The 23,867-nt window shown below is 39.1% G+C and overlaps 1 protein-coding gene across 3 annotated transcripts in view; it reads right to left on the bottom strand.

Annotated features, from left to right (window-relative positions):
* Positions 1-704: 704 nt before the first annotated feature.
* Positions 705-23,867, bottom strand: part of BANK1 (B cell scaffold protein with ankyrin repeats 1) — a 161,612-nt gene continuing 138,449 nt past the window's right edge. For 2 of the 3 annotated variants that reach the window (XM_072862618.1, XM_072862620.1), the window contains 8 exons: positions 23,479-23,757; positions 13,254-13,322; positions 12,916-12,999; positions 10,106-10,290; positions 8,399-8,462; positions 6,822-6,892; positions 3,330-3,379; positions 705-2,254 (listed from right to left, as the gene is read on the bottom strand). In XM_072862618.1, the coding sequence (XP_072718719.1) occupies positions 3,335-3,379; positions 6,822-6,892; positions 8,399-8,462; positions 10,106-10,290; positions 12,916-12,999; positions 13,254-13,322; positions 23,479-23,757 (797 nt within the window). In that variant the 3' untranslated portion in view covers positions 705-2,254; positions 3,330-3,334. The remainder of the gene's footprint in view (positions 2,255-3,329; positions 3,380-6,821; positions 6,893-8,398; positions 8,463-10,105; positions 10,291-12,915; positions 13,000-13,253; positions 13,323-23,478; positions 23,758-23,867) is intronic. The other variant, XM_072862619.1, reaches the window with a different exon arrangement.

Here is a 23,867-nt window from a genome sequence, read left to right as displayed (position 1 = left end):
ATCAAATCCACTCCCCTCTTCCAAATTTGGGTGTCACATTAACATGTAGTTAAGGAGCAACATTTATTTATATTTAAGGGTTTCTAATAAGTAGTTTTCAGTTTTTCCTAACTAAAGTTTAAGTGCAAGCATCTCTTAGTACGTTGCAAAGCAGAGATTCAACACTACTGAGAGCCTGAGGGGAGGCTTGCTCTGAACAATTCAGGTTCCTAAAGATGTCTGTGAATAACGCACAACTAAGAGGTTAGTAACGATTAAGATCTCTGTGGAGGCAGTTTTGGTGAACACTATGTTTACCTGCTTTTTAAGAAGGCTTGTGCAAAGCTCAAATAACTAGGGTGGGGGAAGTCTATTTAAGCTCCTACTTATCTGAAAGTTAAAATATTCTCTTACACCCTCTGCAGGTTGCATATGAGATCTTTTTTTCCTTTTTTGTATATGAAATAGGGCAAGTCTTCTTGCATACTCCTGTAGCATCACATGCTCACTTACATTTTGGAGTGTATCACTGTGGGAATGCAGACCATTATACCCACGAACCATATTTATTCCTTTACTTTGCTGTGTAAATGCAGTAGAGATTCTTCTGGTTTTGTTCTGGATATCGCTTACCTTAGGCAACTTATTAAACAAAACACAATTTCCTTGTAAACCCAATTCTTGTAATCACTTTAATGCATTAGTAGATAATTAGTACTGATTTACATAGTTTGACTTTAGAAATTAGCTTTACTTTGAGTACAATTATTTCAACTAGTGATGGAGTACAATTATTATTCCTAGGAAAGACAAATTTATATACAAAGTTTATTAAAAAAAGTCTTAACAAAAAGTCAAAACTAAATTTTATGTATTATAACTTCATAATCTTCATAACTTTTCACAATCTTCCTCTTTTGTGCATACAATCTACTTTTAAACAACTATCAAGCACTATGGAAAAACTGAAATGGATTTAAAAATAATTAACCAAAGCACGCAATGTATCTTTATATAAATCCTCAGCTGTCTGTCAAGCCGATCCCCTTGCAAGTGGTGTAAGAGAAGAAAAAAACCAGCAAGTTTTTTAATCTTGCCAGAGCCATTCTACTACTATACAGCTGTGGCACATGTGCCTCTACATAAACTCTTTGCTTTTCAAATACTAGTATATTTAGTGCTATGGTATTATAAGGCCTCTGAACCAATCTGAAAACAGCAAGAAAGCTAGGGAGAGGCCATACTTTGCAGAAGAGGAGACCCTTGGAGTTTGGTGTGGATAATTCACAAAAAGAATTGATTGAATGTGCTGGATAAATTGTATTTTGCAAGTTCTCCCACATCTAATTCACCTTCTCTCTCCCACATAACAATTTTCTACATGTGACAGAGATCACCTATTCTGATGGCAGGGGTAATTTCCCCTCCCCCCTTGAATGATCCATCTCACTTTAGCAATCTGCAATTTATAAGCACCTCTGCTATTGCCAAGTTTTTCCATAATAGTTTTCTCCACCTTCAGAGCTTTTAACATTCAAAGCTTTTTTACCCATTTAGTGTAGGTGACTTCAGCTCCACTCAAGGAAACAGCTCTGTTAGGAAAGCCCATGTAGGATTTGAGCTGCCTCTTGAAGAAGGAGTGATAATTTTTCATTTTCAGGTCACACCATAAGACTAATTTTTTGGGTCTTAGGAGAACTTTGGAGGAGGGGGGCCTGAACAAGTGATTTAGAGGATAAGCAGCAGCAGAGGAGGTACCTGTTGTTTTATGGTGTGGGCACTGTACTCCAGTGAGCAGGAGGGCAGCTGGCTCCAGAAATGAGACATGGAAACACAGTTCTCACAAGGAGCAACTGCCCTCTCCTTTACATGAGAGGAGGGTGGCAGAAAAGACCTCACTGAAGATTATCCATTTTCAGTGCCACAAAAATAACGCTACAACAGTATAACATGTCATTCCCCCCACTTGGAAAAGTTGGAGAGGCAAATTCAATCAAACTGACTTAGCTAACAAAACCTTTAAAATTACATTTATCTTCGGGAATAAATGGTGTCATTTTGTTATTGTGAACAAATATTATTTAATCCCTTTTATAACTCTAATAATGCAAAATTACAAATACTACTCATATCTAAAATGGTAAACTTTAATTTTGAAACTTTCAGGTCCTAAACTCATCTGAAGGAAAGGAAACTGAAGAAGAAAATCTGACTTCTGGAGCTGTTCAGCACAGACTGGCCTTGCAGAGATCAACAAACTGAAGAAATTCAGTGCCTAAGAAAACCAAGGGACCAGAAATTTGTTAAAGATCTCAAGGAAAAGATTTGCACATACATTAACAGAATGCAGACATCCTTGTTCTTGGCCTTAAACTTTTAATGGCAATCATCCTTCCATGTGTAAGAAAGGTTGCATGACTCCTTCATTTTCAGAGGAATTAGCAAAATAAGAAATTTTCCAGGTGATTATTTCACTGTACCCTATTCTCAGAATGAATGCAAGGTAATTCATGAAGTCTACAACCTCAGATGGTGAACTAAGTTCAGTTCCTGGTAAGTTTGTTCTCAGCAGAGATGTTGAAAACTGAACTGATTTAAAAAAAAACACAAAAAACAACCACCAAACCACAAACAACCCCAATGAATGCTGTAAAACAGATTTATTTACTTTTATCTCCTAGCAGCAAGCCTAACGATCAAGTTTCATGAAAGGTAGATATATAGTTTTAAAACTGCTATGAGATATACATTGAAGCACAGAGGTAGCAATAGTAATTTAAATGCCCAACTATTAAAGATCTCATTAGATGCCCAAAACCAAGAAACTCACAATCACTAACACAAGCATCAGAAAAATCCGCTGTTTGGGGAGACAGTCTCATCACCTGTAAGCTTTCCAGCACTTTCCAAGAGGAGACCATTGGTCTCCTCTTGGTTAATCAGCATTTCTGGACACATCCTTGCATCTATACCTTTCAACTTTATTTTGATATTCAATACGTTTCATACTGCACGTGCAATCAGTATGTAGGATTACACTCTAATACAGCTTTTAGTTGCATAAGCTCAATTAGTTGCAATAACTAATGGGAACTCTCTTCAGCTGTATCCACAAGTCAGGTAACTGCTTGCAAATCTGCCCTGCAGTAACAAGAATAGGTTGACACCTGACAAAAAATAAGTTCTGGTATAAGCCAGAATGTATGATGATTATGGTTTATCTTGTGAAATCAGACCTCTGAGATGCACTTCCATTCTACTGTTATGCAAATGCACTGGAAAATACTTCCACAAGCGTTAGCTTCCATAACAAATAATGTCTGTGTGTGTGTTCATATTCATGCTCTTACCTCTGTTAATTAGGCATCTGTTCCTTGTCTGTTGGGTTCCTAGCTGGAGACTAAAAAGAAATAGATGCAATTAATAAATAGTTATGTATATCAATGATAAACTGGGCCAGTGCAGAATGCCTTTCAAAGTTGAATAATTCACAAAATATACACCTAGGATGAGTCACCTTTTGTATGTTTTACTTCAAATGTGAATACAACACATGTTCCTGGGAACAGGGGAGCAAGAGACATCCACAAAAATAGGCAGGTGTTGTGTGGGAGGTGGATTTTGTACAAATCTTCTAACAGCAGGGCTGGTCTTTATTGGTGGCAATTAGGAGAGGCTGAGGGGTACATGGATATTCAGTTGTCTTGGTGAACTCCTCAGTCAACAGTTTGACTGTGGGCTTGCCTCATGAAGACCTGATTTGGTGACAAATGGAGAGGAAACTGATTTTTGTTATTTTCTTGATTTTAAATTTGAGCATCATGTGAAGGTAAAAAATACTTAAGAAACTAGAAATCAGCCAGGCTAAAGATGTAGCTTCACAAGTCCAATGGACACTATTGTAAACTACCAACAAATAAGTATTTTCAAGACTAGACATCCTGATAGAAATGCATACTGTTGAAGTCATGAAGAAAAAAAATCTTTTCTATGACTTCCTCACTCTCCACACAAGCACATACAAAAGCTTGTATGTGCTTCAGGATCCCAAGTTATTTCAACTTTGCTAACTGGGTTGAGTAAAGAAGTTTGGGTTCCCATGGATCCAAATGTCAAAATTAGGGTCTGTCTCTGTTCATCTTCCTATTGACCTGTCAGAGACAACAGAAATTGGTTAATGTGCTCAAAATTAAGTGATGTTTTTTTAGTTTTCAGGGAACTCTACTTAGACACTACCTGCAAGCTGGAGTGGCATCAACTGATGAATAAGCAATCTGTTAGCAACTTGGACTAAAAACAAGGTGCTGATGAGAGTTGAGGAATGAAGCCAGACATTTAGGATAGCGAACGTCATCAATAACCTGCCAGTTTGTGAAAGGTGCATAGTGCTCTTTTAAGTGTTTTTTGGATGAAGCTGAGGAAGAGATTTGGTCTTTGGCAGCTGGTTGAGCAAACTTAATTAAACCAGACCTGCTTTACTGTCATAGGCATCTACAAAACTGGAAAGCAAAATCTGGAAGAAGAAATTCTGCGGAGGATGCCTTTACTGCAGTGGATGACCTGCCTGTTTACAGTGCCTTACAGGAGTGGGTCAGTATTAAACAGTCTATAGCAAGAGATAGTAAAGTTTTCCTTCTTGGATATGAAGGCCACTTTCAGTGTAAGTACCTACTGATTTTAACAGCTAACAGCTAAGAAATAAATGGTTTCAGTTGAGTTCCCTGTAAAAAAAGCTTTTGACTTTTCCACAGCAGGCCACCTACCTTGCCAGTCTTGCCAAGGATCCCAAGACTAGAACAGATGCAAGGACTAAATTGCTCATTTGCCCCACGGGTATATTTGTCACTGGAGGACTACTAAGCGTCTGACATGTTTCCCAAGACCTACCTTCATTTAAAATTATTATGTAAGTTGCTGGCATTGAAATAATTAATAATAATAATAATAATAATAGTAGTAGTAGTAGTAATAGTAGTAGTCAAGCTTAATATTTGCTTAATGCAGTATTGGTCTTCTGAAGTCCATCTGAGTTACAGTTTGTCTTCTGTGACCTCTGTCTTGCTCATAACCTAGCAATGAAGCAGCGACACCTACTAGTCGGTTCTTGCTGCTACGCCAAGAGTGGAGAACAGAGTACCAGTCATTCCCAGTTTTGATGAGGAATGTTACGCTATACTAGCTGTATCCCTAAAAACCAAGTTCAAGGTTCTACAGAGATTACTTATGAGGGGATAACTAACTACAAGCAATTCAAACCATCTTATGTAGTTTCTGCAATCTTGCACTTATTTTTAGATGCTGGATGACTAAATGTGTGGGATGTGGCACATAAGGTGTCATAATGTAACTGCAATAGAAGGCAGATTTTGAAATCTCATTTTCAGAAACAGCTAAATGAGATTCACATAGGTAATTCACATGTCCAAAGATGTAGATAGGCATCATACAGGGTTTTAAAAAATTCTTATGTGCTAGAAAGTATGGACATGGAATGCATGTGAAAGCTGCCTTGTCTTTTAAGACTTTAAAGGAAATTTGCCTAGTCATCCTTACATAAATGTTGTCTAAACTGCTGCCATTCATTCTGTTAGTGGACACGCACAAACCCAAGACACTCAGGCCTTACCTTATGCTTAAGGGTATAGGCAAGGAACCAGTTACCACAGAGTAAGCTGAGGTCTAACCATATTTGTATGCTCACGCCTTGTGGGACCCACAGCAGCAGCACGCATCCACCTTAGTGTGAAAGCACAGCATCTTACTGTGAGAGCAGCATGCATCTATCTCACTGTGGGCGCATTCTGGCTGTCCCCATTTGGTAACGTCTCCCAGAGGAGACCTATGGCTGAGGACTTCAAATGCCAAGACATACCTCATCAGTTCAACAGTTTCAATTCTGTTGTTCTCTCCATTCTTCCTTGTCTCCTACTCTGTAGTATTTCACGGTTGGCAAGGCTGCTTTCCAAATAGTGTATGAGTCTCGCTTATAGTTAAAGTTTCCTGTAGGCAATAAGCTACTTCTAATTCAGTACTTTGGTGGTGTCAGGAAAGATGCCAAGGAAAACCTTAAATACCATAAAAGATCTGCACCACTCATTTCAAAATGGAGCTTTTGTCCCCAAATCATGTACGTATTTTCCGTGAAATTTTATTAAAGGTATTTTTTATTGTTGTTCTGTTGGCTAACATCTTCCCTTCTTGGAAAAAAGATAAGATATTACCAATGTCTATGGGCAAGGTCATATGTATATTATATAGTAATGAGATAAATCATTGTCTGTGCCTGTACTTTATGCAAATGAACATTCTACATGGTTAGTCTGTATTTAGTTGTTCTTAAAATAGGTTTTTGTAGATATTTCCCTCCAAGAGTGACAGAACTTTTTGCTTTGCAGTTGATTTTTTTTGGGGGGGGTTGTTATTCAGTCTTATATTAAACTGTTGCAAAATGAGACATGAACTTCAAGATAGCATCAAATGTTATAATGGAAGACTGAACTGAGTGCCACTCTCATTAATAACTTTCATTACAGTGGAAGGAAGATCAAACTTATCAAGAAACTAAAAATTATGTTCCATACTAATTTATAGGAGATATATTCTTTTCTCATTAAAATAAAATAAAATTCCTTTTCTAACAGGCTTCTGATGTGATCTCCTTAAATCCTCAATCAAGTCTTCAAAAACCATCTCTGAAAAAAGACTATCCAAATCCTGATTTCAAACATGGAATCTGGAGAGGGAGGCCCATATTTTTAAAGGTACAGAGGAAGAGTCTGTATACAGATGTAAAAACTAGAATTCATTAAACAAATCTGAGAACTGCTAACATTCATACGTACCGCTTTATTAAATGGCATGTGGAACAAAAAGTCTCTAAAATGAATGCTCTCTGGTCTGCTTTCCTTAGGAACTACGAAAGAGAAAAGAACGTGATTGTCATTTTTGTTTCAGGCAATTTATTTATGTCTGGACTTAGGTATTGGTCTTCTGAGATCCTTCTTTACTCTTGCCATCAGTATGCCTCCAGCTGTAGAGGGAGTTCCATCTTTTAGAAGTTCTTATTTTCAAGAATTTAAATCTTTGATAATAAAGTGCGCTGTTGGACAAGACAGGGGCCTCCATAATGATTCTCATTGTATTTCTGCAGTGCAAAGCTGCTGATTTATATGCATCACAGGATGTAAGATAGAGTAACAGAGGGCAGAGAGGTTAGGATCAGAAGGGAACATAGTGATCATTATCTGAGTTACTGGATAATTTCACAAAATTTACAATTCTGGTGTTGATACTACATTTCTGCTGGTCTGAGTCAATAACCAAACTCTGGAGAGAGAGGACAGCTACAGAGGCAGGAGTGATGTGGCCTTAAAAGAAAACCCTACCGACACGTACTTTCCAAGAATCACCCTCATGTCATTATGAGCTTTGCCTTGCCTATAGAAAACAGATTGTAGGAACAAATGCAGTGATCCCAGGCCCTCAGGCTCTGAGCACCTTGTGAAGGCTTATGGACTGAGCCTGTTCACGTGCTCAGGACGCTGCACCCCTACCAACCACGGAGGATATTAAAGCTGCAATATAAATAGTCTGGACTGCAACTCTGCCACTGGACCAGCAAGAATTTCCCTTAATTACAGTATCTCACAAGTCCACATAAATACAACACTGTCTAACAGAATAATGAAAGCAGTACTGTGGATTATTCTTCTCTCTTGCAGTAAGAAAATAACACATTTAGGGGATATTTTTAAATAGCGATATACAAATGGTACTAAGTCCAATATGAAAAAGAAATACTACATTTCCCTTCCAAGACTGTGTACGTACTGAAGTTTACAGAAATGGTAGGCCTAAAGTCAATCAATACCATCTAATACAATCTTTTCATAACAAAAGAAAATCACTTGCAGGAAGTGCAAGTGGTTTCTACTGCTGCAGAGGACATTCAATCACAAAGGGAAAAAAGCATCTTAAATGACCAATAGTACAGCTTTTATTAATGACTCACAATACTAAAGTGCTGTATCAGTGGAAAGTTCATCGAGAATTTGCAAGTGCAAACTGATAGCTGATTTACAAATAAAATATTGAAGTCATCAAGTAAATTGTTCTAAAGAAATAATCTACCCTAATTGTGATGAAGCAGTAGGAAATGGGCTACAGAAAAGCTGAGCCACAAAGACTTGGTAAATTTTCTGCCCCATTAACTCTCAGTGAGCTCATCTTTGGGATGAAGTCTTGACCCTGCTGAAGGCCTGATTACACTAAAATAACTTAAATGTGGTCAGATACAGAAAATGCTCATTACAATTCAATGCCTGATCCAAAATTCTGCTTATGCTTTGGATCAGACCTTTGCAGTATACTTATAGTTCAAGGCTTCAGTGTTCTGAAAGGCAAAGAAAGTGCAACTTACCATTCAGATTTTCCTTTTCTAGTCTGTTTCCAATAGTGGTGTCTTTAAGGTGGTACACTTTTTCCTTTAAGTAAAAAACAAGCATAAAACCAGCAGCAGAAATCAGTAACAGAAGTTTACGGTAGAAATAATGAATAACTATAAAAAGCTAGATTCTTTAGCATTCTGACCACCAAGCTTCTCTCTCTCCAGAAAAATAATTTTAAGAGACTGAAAAATGTCTATGATGCGCTATAAGTAGATGCTAATTTTAGCATTTATACCTAAGAGTCTTGTGGAGTTTCTCCTATCAGCAAGTTATATCGATTCTGGAGTTAGATTACAGAGGCTTGGGAGTTTATTTTTTGCTTCGGACAAGTGATTTTTCCTCAGAAATCCCAGTGAAGACCAGACAACTGCAGTGATAGCATGAAGAAAATTCATCATGTTCATGTTGGGGGAACAGCGAAAGACTTTTCTATGGTACAAAACCAAAGAAAAGTCACACATGCAGTGCAGGGTATAAACCACCACTAGAAAGTAGCTTTTTCCCTGAAGCAGTGAAAACAGGCCACGTAAATCCTCCTTGAAATACAGGCTTACGACTTAGTGCTGCTATCTTTGCACAGATTAGATGTCATCTTCCTCCACAAGTAATTCCCCTGACTGATAGAGCAATACCAGCAATTCCCATCCGTGTGCTTGGCCAGACAGATTCGGAAGGGGGCATCCCCCATACTCTCGCACTGCTGCCGAACAGCTAGTGCTGTGCTGCTGGTGCCCAGCCTGGGAACTGGGCTCCTAAACAGTCCTAAACCCTTGCACTTTTGCTGTTGAGTGTTCCACTGCGATGACAAAGCTCGTACTCTTTCTTCAGCAAATGGAGACACAAAGAGCACTTAATCTCTCCTCATTGGCAGCATCTGATAGCTCTCCCACTCTGCAGAGTAGTTGACTAGCTTTGGTTTTCCTCTTTCTACTAAATGCACTTAAAGGACAACGAGAAAATATTTTTGTTAATGCATGACCTCTTATAAAATGAGGGCATAACCTCTTCCTCCAGCTGTCTTGTTAGAAGTAATTAACAAACCTCCTCACCATGCCTTTCTCCTTAGCTTCTAGCTTTGATGCAGTTCTTTCAGTGACTCAGCATGTGGGCTTTTGTAAATCCTGTTTTTGTGCACCTCAATTTACTCCATACATTGAATACAAAGGAGCTGAAGAACACTGCTAATAATTCTGAATGTCACTAAGTAGCTTCAACACTTTCAGACAGGCATAAAGCCTGATGTAAGTCAATATATATTAACAATGTATGCTTGATATAGTTAGGTTTCTGTTAGCTGACGCTGTTCAATAGCATATTCAGTTTGTTCAGCTATAGAAGGTTTGTGGTTTCACACCAGATGCATAGACCTAAGCATCACCTAGCAGTTTAGAACAAAAGTCTTAAAAGACGAACACATTTAACTCAGGATTTTAACCAAATGCAACAGCACCTGAAGTTAGGCAAAATAAATTCAGGAAGCCTCTCAAGTAATCAAACAACAGTGGAAACGGGTAGCTAGAAGATTCAGAACCATAAGCAGCAAGTTTCTTGGGAGCTGATGGGCATATAAATCATGACTCTTATTTCTGACCTCACATATAGGAGCCAAAATACAAGAGTTTGGTTTTGGAACTTCTGATCGAGATTCCCGTCCAGAAACATAAATTTCAGACTTATACCTGTTGAGTGGACTGTAGTCTCTGTTTTTCATTCTGCCACTGTTTAAATCTGTCAAGGGCTTCATCCACAGAAATTGCCCCCTCTTTCACCTGTTCCTGCAAGTGGATGAGTTCTTCCTGTTCAGCAGGGATGTTGTATTTCACAGTGCTGTCAGTTACTGTGTCAGTGTGGCCTCTATGTGCTGCTACAAAACGTAGAAAGATAGAGGTAGAAAATATTATTAACCCATTTCATTCCCTTCTCTTTATGATGCAAGCACTTTTTCAACAAAGGCATGTAAGCAGTGATTTTATAGTCTGACATCAATAAAAACCACACCGTCTTTAGGGTAGCTTCCCCCCTCCCTTTTCTTCTTTCTGTTTGGGTTTTTTTTTTCAATGGGAGAAATGCAACAAATCAATGAGGATTCTACCGTGACTCTTTGGCAGCAGAGCAGCATCTTAAACATTTAATTCTTTACTATTGCCCCGATCCATGGAATCTCCATTAGAGTCAGTTCAAATAAGAATTTCCTTCTAGCACTAAAGCTATAGTACTGACATTTTAAAGGAAATTGTTGCTATGTTAAGACAAAAAATATCCACAGTGCTTTTTTTTCCCTTCCTTCTCCAACTTCACACATTCCATTTCTCAAAAGCTGGGGCTGAAATTTGGTCAGAAAGCATTTTGAAATTTCACATGATTTCCTTCCCCCAAATTATTAAATACATTGCTGTGACAAGAAAACATTACAGCCTAGTCCTCCTAGGCGCGCAACTGAAGGGAAATGACAGGGAGACGTGTGTTATCAGATTCCAGGGAGGTGTTCTATACGCACCGCGTATCTCCAGGATACTGATACAGAAATGGCTGATCCAGAACACATGAGCAGCCATGAAACCGGGCTCTCCTAGCCCTGTATGAGGCTGTTGCAAAGATGCCATAAAGCACCTGTTTCACTGCACAGAGAATGCGGCCAGGATAAAAGTTTAAACCATAAGTATGATTTGGGTTAGTTTTTCTGCTGTATTTTGCACCAATATCTTTACTTTAAGTGAGGAAGGACTGTGCAAAGGGAAATCTACCAAGGAAGTGAAAAACCGGCTACTGTGGCTTCTCCCACTCCCTCCTTTTGATCATACTAGCACATGTTTGGCATGAGTGTCTACTCTTTTGCATCTCAGCTAATTGTTTCTATTTTGACAGAGTAACGACCCTAATGCCTTGCATCTGATAAGATTATTTGGAGATCAGACCAGTTTAGGTAAAACTGATTATGATTTTCATATCAGCAAAAGGTGTGTATTTCCTCAGACCCACAGAAACTACTGTTTTATCATAGAATAGTTTGTGTTGGAAGGGACCTTTAAAGCTCAAAGCCCCATCCAACCTGACCTTGAATATTTCCAGGGATGGGGCATCTACCACCCCTCTGGGCAACCTTTCCAGAGTTTCACCACCCTCATTGTAAAAAATTTCTTCCTTATATCTAGTCTATATCTACCCTCTTTTAGTTTAAAACCATTACCCCTTGTCTTATCGCTACAGGCCGTGCTAAAAAGTTTGTCCCCATCTTTCTTATAGGCCCCCTTTAAGTACTGAAAGGCCACAATAAGGTCTTCTTGGAGGCCTTCTCTTCTCCAGTCTGAACAACCCCAACTCTCTCAGCCTTTCTTCATAGGAGAGGTGTTCCATCCCTCTGATCATCTTTGGGGCCCTCCTCTGGACCCACTCCAAGAGGTCCATGTCTTTCCTGTGCTGAGGGCTCCAGAGCTGGATGCAGTACTCCAGGTGGGGTCTCACCAGAGAGCAGTGGAGGGGCAGAATCACCTCCTTCGACCTGCTGGTCATGCTTCTTTTGATGCAGCCCAGGATATGGTTGGCTTTCTGGGCTGCGAGCACACATTGCTGGCTCATGTCCAGCTTTTCGTCCATCAGTACCCCCAAGTCCTTCTCTGCAGGGCTGTTCTCAATCCCTTCATCCCCCAGCCTGTAGCGATACCAGGGGTTGCCCTGACCCAGGTGCAACCTCATGAGGTTCACATAGACCCACTTCTCCAGCTTGTCCAGGTCCCTCTGGATGGCATCCCGTCCTTCAGGCGTGTCAAATGCACCACTCAGCTTGGTGTCATCTGCAAACTGGCTGAGGGTGCACTCGATCCCACTGTCTATGTCATTGATGAAGATACTAAATAGTACTGGTCCCAGTACAGACCTCTGAGGGACACCACTTGTCACCGATCTCCATCTGGACATTGAGCCGTTGACCATCACCCTCTAGATGCGACCATCCAACCAATTCCTTATCCACTGAACAGTCCACCCATCCAATCGATATCTCTCCAATTTAGAGAGAAGGATGTTGTGGGGGACCGTGTCAAAGGCCTTACAGAAGTCCAGATAGACGACATCTGTAGCTCTTCCCTTGTCCACTGAGGTACTTACTCCATCATAGAAGGCCACTAGGTTGTTTTGCAGAGGTATGCTACCGATATTCCAACATAGTAAGATCTAGAAGGTCCTGTATTCTTTTCCTAAGTGGTTTAGCATTCATGAAAAGTAATGTCAGTAGCACTGGAGACTGCAGTTCCCCGCTGCAGAAATACATACGCGATTATGTGCTGCTCTATATGCTTTAATCCTGACCTGTTACTTGTTAACAGAAGAGGGAGGAAAAATATTCACTCGGTGTTCATTCATTTTGTACATAATATTGTTAGTTATTTTTCGGTACCATTAATGGATTTTATGGTAGCAACATTTTGATGTGCTACAACTCAAATAACAACCAGACTGCCACAAGTAATCCAAAACATGGACCCTGGGGTACCTGGGAGAGAACTGTTGCTCCCCACACTGCTGCCTTTCCATGGCTGGAATGAGTGCACGGCTGAGCCCTCCTGTCCTTCCTTTTCTTGGTTTTAATCACAATGGAGAAAGGAAACAGAAAAGTGTAAATTAACTCCTACTCTACAAATCTTTCCCAGAAGACTGTAACTTTTATTTTTCTTTCTTTAATCTGATCTCTTAATGCTGCAACACCATTAAGGATATAAATCATATGTGGGAAAATAGATGCTAAATCAGTCAAAATCAAGTCACAGCAAATCTCTACTAGTTCTACTGAAAAGCATCAAGGCAGTTAAAGAGCTAAATTAAATTCTGTACCGGGCTTCCTGGCATCGCAGTACATCCTGTCGTTGTCACTGGGCGCTCGAGTGGCCTTTTGCTGAAACACTACAACAAAATTAAGAATATAAGGAAGTTGGTGAAAAGTGGCAATAAAAACCATCACACATTCTGAGCAAAGGAAGGAGGCTCATGAAAGCAGGCTGGAATAAATTTTTTGTTCTAGCCTAGGAGTACTTCTCAACCCATTTGTCAGTCCAATGTTAATTACTTGAAAAATTGTTCTGTTGCACTGAATGGCAGGATTACTGATATTACAGGTATCATGACAAGAAGCTTTGAAGAAAAGAAAATAGACTTATCACATTAACGTATAACTTGTTTAGAAAAAACATCTAGATCTTGGAGTTCTTCACATGGTACAGACACCTACTGTAGCCCATTTCTTATTTTACGGGGAAAGCTAAGGCAGAAAAAACCAATAGTACTAGGTGAGAATAATGACACTGCTTAAGAAAGAGTAGGTGTATATTTTTGTCTACTTTGTTCAAGCACCAGGAACAGCAAAGCACGATCACTCATTCCATTAGTGTAGCCCATCATCCCCATTCCTGTGAGGCACCCAGAGAATACAGCCAGCCTGGATACACCCTGAAATGCTGCAGTTAAACTTTTGCTGGCAGCATATGTAAAACCCAGAAGGTGGGAATTGCTTGGTTTCTGACTTTTCTACTGCCATATAGGCTTTCCCTCTTCAGTCTCAGTTCTGATTTTAGCTAAACAAACTGATAATCTAGAATAATTCCTTCCCATTAAGTAATCTTTCTGACATCACTGCAATGCAGCAAATGTGCCAGTTCAATGGAGCAAATATTTTCTTGGGGACCAAGGCCCAGTACAATGGAGCTCTGCTCAAGTGGCAGAGCATGCATGCTCTGCATGGTACCCCGGAGTCCTGGCTTCTTGCTCCTGCTGACCAGGGAAACCCAGTGGACCTTGGTTTGCTCCTTGTCTGCCTGCTCAGGCTGCCTTGCATGATGCATCCACTTCTCTCAGGGAAACTTGTAAAACAGATGATTAAGATTGCTGTGGCATCTAAACTCTGCGCATGCTACATGCAGAGGTGAGGAAGGAGCGATTCCTAAGGGTGTATTTTCTACACTGCAGAATAAAGTCTTTACGCTAACTCCTGAGTAGGCTTGTATGGAAGGTGATGATGAATGAAAACAGCTGGGGACTTGATGTTCCTTAAAATGTTCTCAGGCTAAATGGAGAGAGTAAACCAACTATACAGGCAGCACAGTCTACTGATGTTATGTCACTAGCTTCAGCCTAATGCTGATAGATTTTAACTTTTGTAATACTCTTCTCTGTAATTCTCAAAGAATCCTGCTAAATATGGTTGCAGTGTTCTCCTCAATACTTGAAATAGTATTCTCTTTTTAAAGAAGAAATTAAAGTAACCAGAACACAGAGGTAATGCAGGCAGCCTGAATTTTACTGCATAAGGAGAAGAAGGGATATACTCAACAATGTCCTTGATTGGAAAGCACTTTAATTGATAGGCTTTGAAATTTCTGCTGAGTTTTGCAGTGTTGGAGTAATCAGAAATGGAATTACTCTTCCAGTTCAAAGTAAAATTGTTAAAAGCACTTTACATGCTGCATCTTGCTGAAATGATTTTAGTTGGCAGCAAGTATTCAGTGTGGGTGAGGTCAATGAAAAAAAATTCCTGTTTCTGGAATGCCTGGAAAGACGTATGCACACACCACTGTACGACTGCCACAGGTTTAGGGAAGATTCCAGCAATTTACTCTTTCACTCCCACATTCTAATTACTTACGAACTGCTCTAATACAGCAGTGGAATGAAAGAAACAGGTAATCTTGCACAGGGATCTATTCCATTATTTCTCATGGAAGATAAAGTGAATATTCCTTCGGTAAAGCAATATTAATATAGCAATTTTTAAAAGTGTCAGAATGCCACAGTCCTTCAACTGAGGAAGGATATATAGTTTTATATTTTCAGAGCCTCTCTGCCATAGATAATCTGATTAGAAGTTGCAGTACTTCTATTATGCTTTTTTACTTAATGTGCACCCTTCAATAATATCTGTATGATCAGAAAGATAGTACTTTTGAATTTTTAGTCACATTGTGACTGGCTAAAGTACCCATAGATGCTTGTAGGTCAAAATTTACAAATTAAATGTCCCAACCCAATATATGCTATATAATTTTTGTCTACGACGTATCTCCTCTTCTCTCTCAGTTTCTCAGAATTAAAGGAGGCTGAGAGAACTAATAAGTAATTCCACTTTATTCCCTCTCCTCTCTTCAGTTGCTACAGGACACAGATGAAGTTCTCTGCATGCCCTAAATACAATTTTATGTCTTAGGCAGTAAGATCGCTTTTTAGGAATGTAATGTAACCTCAATATTTCTCCAGGAAAGCAAACTCAGAGAGTAAGAAACTACTGTAATATTTTCTAGTAGGACATGAAACCAGAAAACAACATTTAAAAAGTGTGACAAAACACAAATTTTGCGGCAAATATGCAGAACTCTGGAAAAATCCCTAACAGAAGGCTTGGAAAGTGAGTGGGATCCAAGGAACTCGGAATTGCCTTTTTTATCTCAATCAGACTAGCTACAGATGTTTCAGGCTGTCTGCACATGCAGGTAAATAATGTTATGAGGCTTGAAATGTGGTTAATATTTTCATGGTTATTACCAGAAATAGAAGGGCTAGGAACATGTGAAATCTAAGTCTCTTGTGTATAATTCTGTACCAAGAAGAGCATTTTATAGTCACACACTGTGCAAGAAACTGTGATGAGTATAAAGGGTCTAGAAAGAAAGAGTGACATTCTTTACAATAGCTGCAGATTGACAGAAAGAACAGGAATTTGATTTTCAGAATTAATTGAGGTTCTAACACAAAGCCGTAATGGTAAGGAATCATAGATGCACTATGACATTTCAAAAATTGCTTAGTGATAGGCCAGTAAGAAGTGATATAATTAGAAACACAGGCAATCAAAACGTGGAAAGAGTTACGTTATGAGAAAGGACAACTCATATCAGTTAAGAGGCAATGATCAACCAAGATATGGTTTCGAATTTACATTTTACTTTACCCATCTAAACTATGAGGGATGTTGCCTTATTTGTTGTATTAGCAACATTACCTCTAAAAATCAAACAACAGTTTGCCACTATATGCTAGAGATTCAAATAAAGGTAGACCTATGAACCTACCCTCTGGAAGAATATGTGAGCTAATCATACCTAATTCTTACCTACTTACTCAACGCTTTCAGCAGAACAAACACAAAGGAGAAAAGACACAGGAAAAAAAATAAATCAATAAATATCACTAATTTGAATTCACTTTGCTTAGGGAAAAATCAAGATGCATTTATTCATCAGCTTCACTGAGCTGATGTTCCAAACAAAATTATCTATCGCCATGACTGTTTTATTTAGGAAACATTCAAAATTAAAATCCCAGGGAACAAAATCTTTATAGAAACACAAGGCTAAGTGATAATGCAAATTAATTAATACACTAGGGTTGCACTTATTAACACATCTCAACTCAGTTGCAAATTACAGTGAGTTTGTAAGCTTCCTCCTTGTTCTTAGTAGGTTTTTGCTTCATTCATTTTAGAATTGTCATGCAATTAACTCATGATTAACGGAAGAATGGAGAAGGAGGGGTGAATTGCTAGTTGGGATGTGTTGCAGGGACAGACTCCTATCTTTGCCCACTCCATTTTTTTTTTCCATTATTTAAACATTTTAACATTTAAACTGTGTGTGCACAGTACCTAGGCAAATAAAACTTGCAAGTTCTTTTTCTGGTAGGGATTAGATTGTAAATTAGATGTAGCACAGCAAGGGATGACAAATACACAGAGAATACTAAGGAAGGAATATAGTAGAATGATGCTTATTATTCAGGAGATGAGAACTCTGCAGATGTTTGTTCACATCTTTTTAGATCTCATTTTCCTTTTGTCTGTTTTGTTTGCTAACACACTGAGCATCACTCAGCATGAGGACTAGACAGAGGTCATCAATAAGTTCTGTGAGAGATGATTATGGGCCACTCCTAAAATTTACACAAAATATTTCACGGATTTAAGATTAAAACAAAAAAATCTAGTGATTCATAACATGACATCAACTAAGGAAATGGGGCACTGTAAACAGTATGACCTTTTTTATTTTTCTGAGGCAACACAGCTGAGCACAGAACAAAAGCATCATGCCTTGTGACTCTGGTCTAGTTAGGTCCAAGCATGGTGGAGAAGGGATGGCTGTGCTGTGCAAGGTAACGAAGGCTCAAGTCCCAGAAGCTGTCCTGTCATGGTATCATAGGTGTCTGAATGCACTTACACTGTCAGAAGGCAAGGGGAAAAAGACTGGCCAGTTTTAACTGCACCGGTGTGAGAAAACCAGTGACCACATCTAAACTGGTACAGAAGTTCTGATCTGTTCTAAATGTGCTGCCTGACACTCAAGACATTTATGAGAATACACAACTCTCATTTCGTCAGAATATGATGTCAAATGCACTTGTGGAAATATCAAACTGCCATGCTGCTCCATTATTTGCAGTGGCCCAATGCATGCTGCCCGAGTTTTTCAGCTACAGCATCACACACACTCATCACAACTTATACAGGCTGTTGTCAGCCTCTACCTTCCACAGCCACATAATTAATCAGTTGAGACTGAAAAAACCCAGTTTTCTCAGATCAAAAGTAAAATGACTTTAAAAAGAATCACAGTGTAATGACAACGTGAAAACATTAATCCAAAAATAAATATACACTCACCAGCAATTCTCTTCCCAATTTGCAGTGAGATCCCGAGTCTGTCTAGTATGAGCTCAAATCTGTTAGAATACCAACAGCCTTGGTCAGGGAGGGACCTCAGGAGACTACAGAGAGACGACTCCCCTACACTGAGGCAAGATAATAACAGTAATACCAGAACCCCTTCCTACAGAAGGAGTAAAGAGTGAGTGAGAAGAATAGGTACTGGTGGTTAGTTTAAGATGCCATTCAGAAGGCGGCGTCAATGCACTTGCTGTACCATACACAATGAAGAGAACTCTCCCACTGTTGCTCTTGTCAGAAATTTAACTTAGTGGATTATGGAAGTTGGAAGGACTCTAGCAATATACTCAAGAATATTTGCTCCAGCATGTAAAACCTGAATATACCTCTGCAGTCCTATTTTTCTTCAGTAGAGAAAAGTAAAAAGGGGAAGACTATATCCGGTTTTACCAGAAATATGCTATTTAGAACAGTTTGCTTTTCAACCAGGGAGCATCCTATAAATATTTTCTCTCTGTGCACCTTATTCGGTACATGTTTCAATCTACTGAAGTTAAGATAGCAAAAAAAAATCTGACTGAATGAAAACAGTGGATGAAGCCAGTATACCACTTCCCAACCTGGTCTGTAAAACAGTCTAAGTGCTCTAAGACAGCTGAACAGCGGTTCCTAGTATTTTATTCATGGAAAAACACCCTTAAGTTGGGGATACATAATGAAATTCATCTGCAGTGCAGTACTTTATACTCACTGTAGGAAAGTACTAAAAAATCCCTCTGTGGGACATAAATGTTTTGCAGCTTGCATGGGCTCCGAGGCTTCACTTTGGAAGCCCCTGCTTTAGAGCATTTAAACAATCTGCATAAGAAGAATTACTAACGCAGGATGCGATCACTATAGTTCCCAGTAATCAGCCTGATAACTTTCCAAGACATTAACGGTTCTGTTCTGGATTTTGTTTTTTCATTTCATTTGGGTTTATGTTGTCTATTCTGTACATGAGATATTCTGCCTCCCTAAAAATATCCACTGGCTGCTACTTTGTCTGCATACCCTGTGATTTTCATGAGCAATGAGAATGCTATTCTCTTCTGGGATAGTAACTGGGAAACGTATTTTTCCACTGCTAACTTTTAACCCTAATGTGAAGTCCCACAGACAGCCAGCTTTAAATAGTAAAATGTTTGCAGTGCACAGAGGGGAAATACATTCCTTCATGTATTTGTGAGAGGTTTGCAAAGGAACAGAGGCTATAGCATATGAAGTTTTATTTATGCTGTTGTAGGACAGGTGTCCTTGCTGCAGAGAACCCCTCTCATACTGGTGGTCTCTGATAAGAGGTAAACTATCAAACCAGGACAGTAATGTAATCCTTAAGCCCTGAGGCAGTCCTGGTAGGTCAGACTTCAGAAATGGTAGGGAGGCATTACAGAAACTCATGCACCTGTCCTAAGAATACACCAGGGATTTCGGTTTCCAGCTCAATCAAATCTGGTATCAATAAGGAACATTAAAATTGCACTGTAAACTGGAAACACAACACCTTCATACATTTATTTAACAGTTGTTTTGGCAGCACACAATTGAAAAAACATCGAAATAACCTACAAAGGAATACTAAGCACTTGAGGAATGGAAAGGGAGCACACTAAAAGTGCACACCATCTGGACAACAAGCTATTTGGCACCAGTTTGCAGCTCCATTGGTTGATGAGCCTTTCACACAGAAGGCAGAATTCTTGCAGTGGTCTAAATTAAAGAACAAATGTACTCTCTGTTTGTTAAAGATGCAGTACGTTTAGCAGTGTTCAATACAGTAGTTTGCACGTTCATTAAAATTTGAAAATAGAATAAATTAAACTGAGTAAAAGCGATGAGAACACTTATGTTTTAAATCTTTCAACTCACTCATGTTTCCCGGAATTTATTTGTCAGCAAATTCAGGTCAGATGCTGAAACTATAAATTGCAGTAGTTCAGTTACGACAATTAGCATCACTGAGTGTCTACTTGCCTAGGTTTTGAAGTGTAGATCGTGCTCTGAAAGAGACTCTAAACGGGCTTGTGAAGTTCCATGGTTGTTTTCTATAGATCAACAGATCCACTATCCTATTCTGCAGAGCACCAAGTGGTAATCTACAGGAGCAGGCTTTCTGCCTAGTGTAAACTTGAGCTTCCATGTGTTTGAAAGCTACTTATTACAAAGAGGGCTATTTGCTCGCTTCCTTTGTTGCTATTCTCATGGAAACACCACCACTTTTGCTTAAAGGAGGAGATACTCTTTTATAACTTCATGGACTTCAGTGTGTGGTGAAAGCCCTCATGGGAATTCAGCCACTTGATTTGTTCTGATAGATACAAAAAAATAAATTAAAAATGAGGCACCAGCATGCAATCCAAGAGGCAAAAGGCATTTCTGCTATGCAATGCTTACACTTTTTTTGCCAATAAATGAGACCATAATTTTCCATCACCTTTGTGGGTACACAAAAGGCAAAAAGAAATCCTCCTCTTGCATCTCTGCATGGCACTATCACAACAGCCCCTGCAATCCTTGGAGCATGAAGCTTGTTCTTTCCATGAACTCCAAAGCAGATGAGGGCCCAGTTGTGGGTGACTGTGTAGCCTTAACAGAGCCCTCCTCTGCGCATCATGCTCTGTTCTCTAATCCCATTTTCCCCATAGGACCTGTGTCTTACCAAACACCAGAAGGGAACAGTTCTGAAGATCAACCAGAACTGTGCAGTGAAGACAACCTGTTTCTTACAGGAACATTATTTAATTTGTTTTAGAAGTTAAAAGGTATTTAGTTAATGGAGAGACAATACAGAGGACGGGATGATGCCTCAGTTAAGTAACTAAAGGTTGCTCTGTGGAACAGGACTTCTCTCTCCAACAAAGCCCCAGTGGAACCCCAGACAAGTCATTTAAGCCAGCAATCAGGCTCATGAATCCCTGACATCAGGGTGCTGACTAGACACGCTAATGATTTAATTTGAAGTTCTGAGTGCTCGTAGTGGCCACTGAAATCAATGGGATCTCTGCTTTGAATTAGTAAAGTATTACATAATGCTGTTAATCTCAAGAATGGCATCTTGGTTACTTCATATTGGGCATCCAAAGACTCACTGGATACAGAACAAATCAAAGGGTTTATCACAGGAGGGTCTAAAACAACACATTGGACCTAGGGCAGGCACGAATTATATTTTAAACAAAAATAGGAATAAAAAACACTGAAGAGTTTTGCATCTTATGCTCACCCACTCTAAACACTACACGAAACAAAATATCTGTGATAAATAGCAGCACACGGCTATATACTTAAGGACTATATTGTAATGTTTGTGGTAGGGAGAAAGAAGTAAAACAGCAAAACTACTTCAATTCTAACTTTTTGATTATTTGGCTCTGCAACTTCCGCAATGCTCTTTCTAACATAATACATGAAAACAAAACCTGAAACTATCATCAATTTATTTGAGGGATGAAAAATGTGTATATGCACTAGCCAGAGTAATTTTATTTTACACTGATTAGACAAAATTATAAAGCAATGACTGCAAACACATGCGGATTTTAATGAGGGACTGGAATTAAATTTTCTGGTTCTTACAGCCGAAAAAATCTTGTTTTCCAATTATAAGCAGTTTTAATATGATAAACTGGAAACTGGGATATTGCTGGACTGGATGAAGAATTTTTTAACTACTGTGGAGGAGGACAAAAATTGCCAATCCAAGTAGCAAGAAAAATCTTTCAGCTGAAGATATATAATTTCTGTCTAAAATGTCACTATCTATCTCGGGAATCCCTGCACAAAACCAGAGAGTGAGAAACTCCAGATCTGGAACTAGCAGGACAGCCAGGCAAGACAGAGGCCTTAGTGGTCAACTGAAGCTTTCTTGAAGCACTTCCACTTTTCTCATTTACTGTATAAGTAAATGAACTTGAGTCAGAGGCTGATTTCACAGAACAACAGGAAACTAATTTGACTACCACTACCTGCTTATAGAAGCAAAGCTAAAAACTGTGTGTGTGTGTGTGTGTGTATAAATCTATATATATATGTAGTGTAAAAGAACCACAGTCCCATCAAAACAGTTCCTCTGATAGTCTCTTCCTTAGTGAACAGTTAGGGTAGACAAAGCAGAAACACTCTAGTGCAATAAAAGACAGTAAAAGCAGTCTCCCAAATAATGCATCTTCACAGCAAGAGTTTTCAAGTCACTGGCCTGTCTATGATGATGGATGACCAAGATTTGAGACACTGCTCTAGCAATTTCAGTAAAAGCAGCCATTTCAGGACTTTTGTAGTCGTAACAGGCCCCCTATACACATCCATTCTTGGATTACACTTTAACTACTGTAATGATTCATCCTTATACCTCCTGAACATGCAGAAGAAAGAGCAACTAAATGATGAACGCATTAGCCCACGCATTCTGGCCCTCACCTGGAGTTATGCAGCCTAGAGGAAGAGAGCTAGCTAGGAAGAATAAAATAAATCACTGACTGAAATAAGCATGAAAAAGGAGGTGCTCCTCTGTATTTGATAGAATGATTTGGGTAGTATTAATCCTGTTTTAGTGCAAAACACACACTGGATGGAGTAAGCAATCTACTGGTGTCCTTTCTCCGCCCGGTTTTCTACCATTTAGTCTCATGCGTATTCTTATACATTGGTAGGTTTTTGTAGAGGAGGCTGGAAATGCAGGCAGTATAGGGATTTGGGGGCTTACAGAGAGATCTCTGCAGTAGGTTCACAGAAATCCCTTTTGTTATTTTGAAATTTGGCTTCAGTCTGAATTGGACTACAAGATACCTGAAATCTCTTCCAGCCTTACATTTCCATGAATAACCTCAAAAAGGTCCTCCAGTTTTCACAGAAATGGTGAAAGGACATAATCCTTCCTCAGGTGGCCATTTCTAGCATCTTGCATTGGAGAAAGGATATTTGAAAGAGGAATTCTCACACAGGCATTTCTCCCTACTGTTCTCATCAGAAAAAATAAAATATGGCTAAAATCTCTCTCTTAGAATTAAGTAAAAACATTTTGATAAAGAAACTGAACGGAAATGTGATTCATATAGCACATTCTGTATTGAACAGTTAAAACTGACACACTCACAGCTAGCCCAGAGATTCTTAATTTTCCATCATATTGTCATAATTTTTGTAAAATTAAACCAAAAAAGTGATGCTATATATGAGATGCAAATTGAAAATTAACATTAGTCAGAGACGTTCTCAGCTCATTTGAAAGGTGAGAATAGGTTGACTGAATCAACCAATTCGTTGGTTTGAAAGTAACTGAACAAGGATCTTAGTCTTTTAAAAAATACTATTCATCAAATAGAAGAGACATGGTTATATTCTACCAGCAAATATTTACAAAGCAGCTGCACTAACCTTGTACTATATAGGGAGTGTTCTCCTCTCTGATGGGTGAGCACATGGGACGAGGGGCAGGGGCTGGCGGCCTGTTAACGATAAAAGACCTGCGTTCTTTCCTTTTCTCCTCCTCCTCAGCCAGTATGAAATCATACAGAGATTCATCTGTTTTCACAGAAGTGTATGGGTGTTCCTCCTCACTGTCTCCCTCGCAGGTATCTTGGTCTTCTCTGTAGCATGCTGTTATGAGTCCATCACCATGTTCTCTTTCACTTCTGTCCTCCACAAAATTCCTCTCTGAAAAAGTGAAAAATTGTGTTCCGTATATACGGTAAAGAGATTAGGACTTAAAGCTTTAGAACCTCCTAAAGTAACCCAGAGACCTAATTTCAGTTCTAAACTAAAGC

This window comes from Ciconia boyciana, chromosome 5, assembly GCF_034638445.1.
Source record: "Ciconia boyciana chromosome 5, ASM3463844v1, whole genome shotgun sequence".
Taxonomy (NCBI): Eukaryota; Metazoa; Chordata; class Aves; order Ciconiiformes; family Ciconiidae; genus Ciconia; species Ciconia boyciana.
Note: the sequence above shows the minus strand (reverse complement) of the source record. Positions and strands in the feature narration are given on the sequence as shown.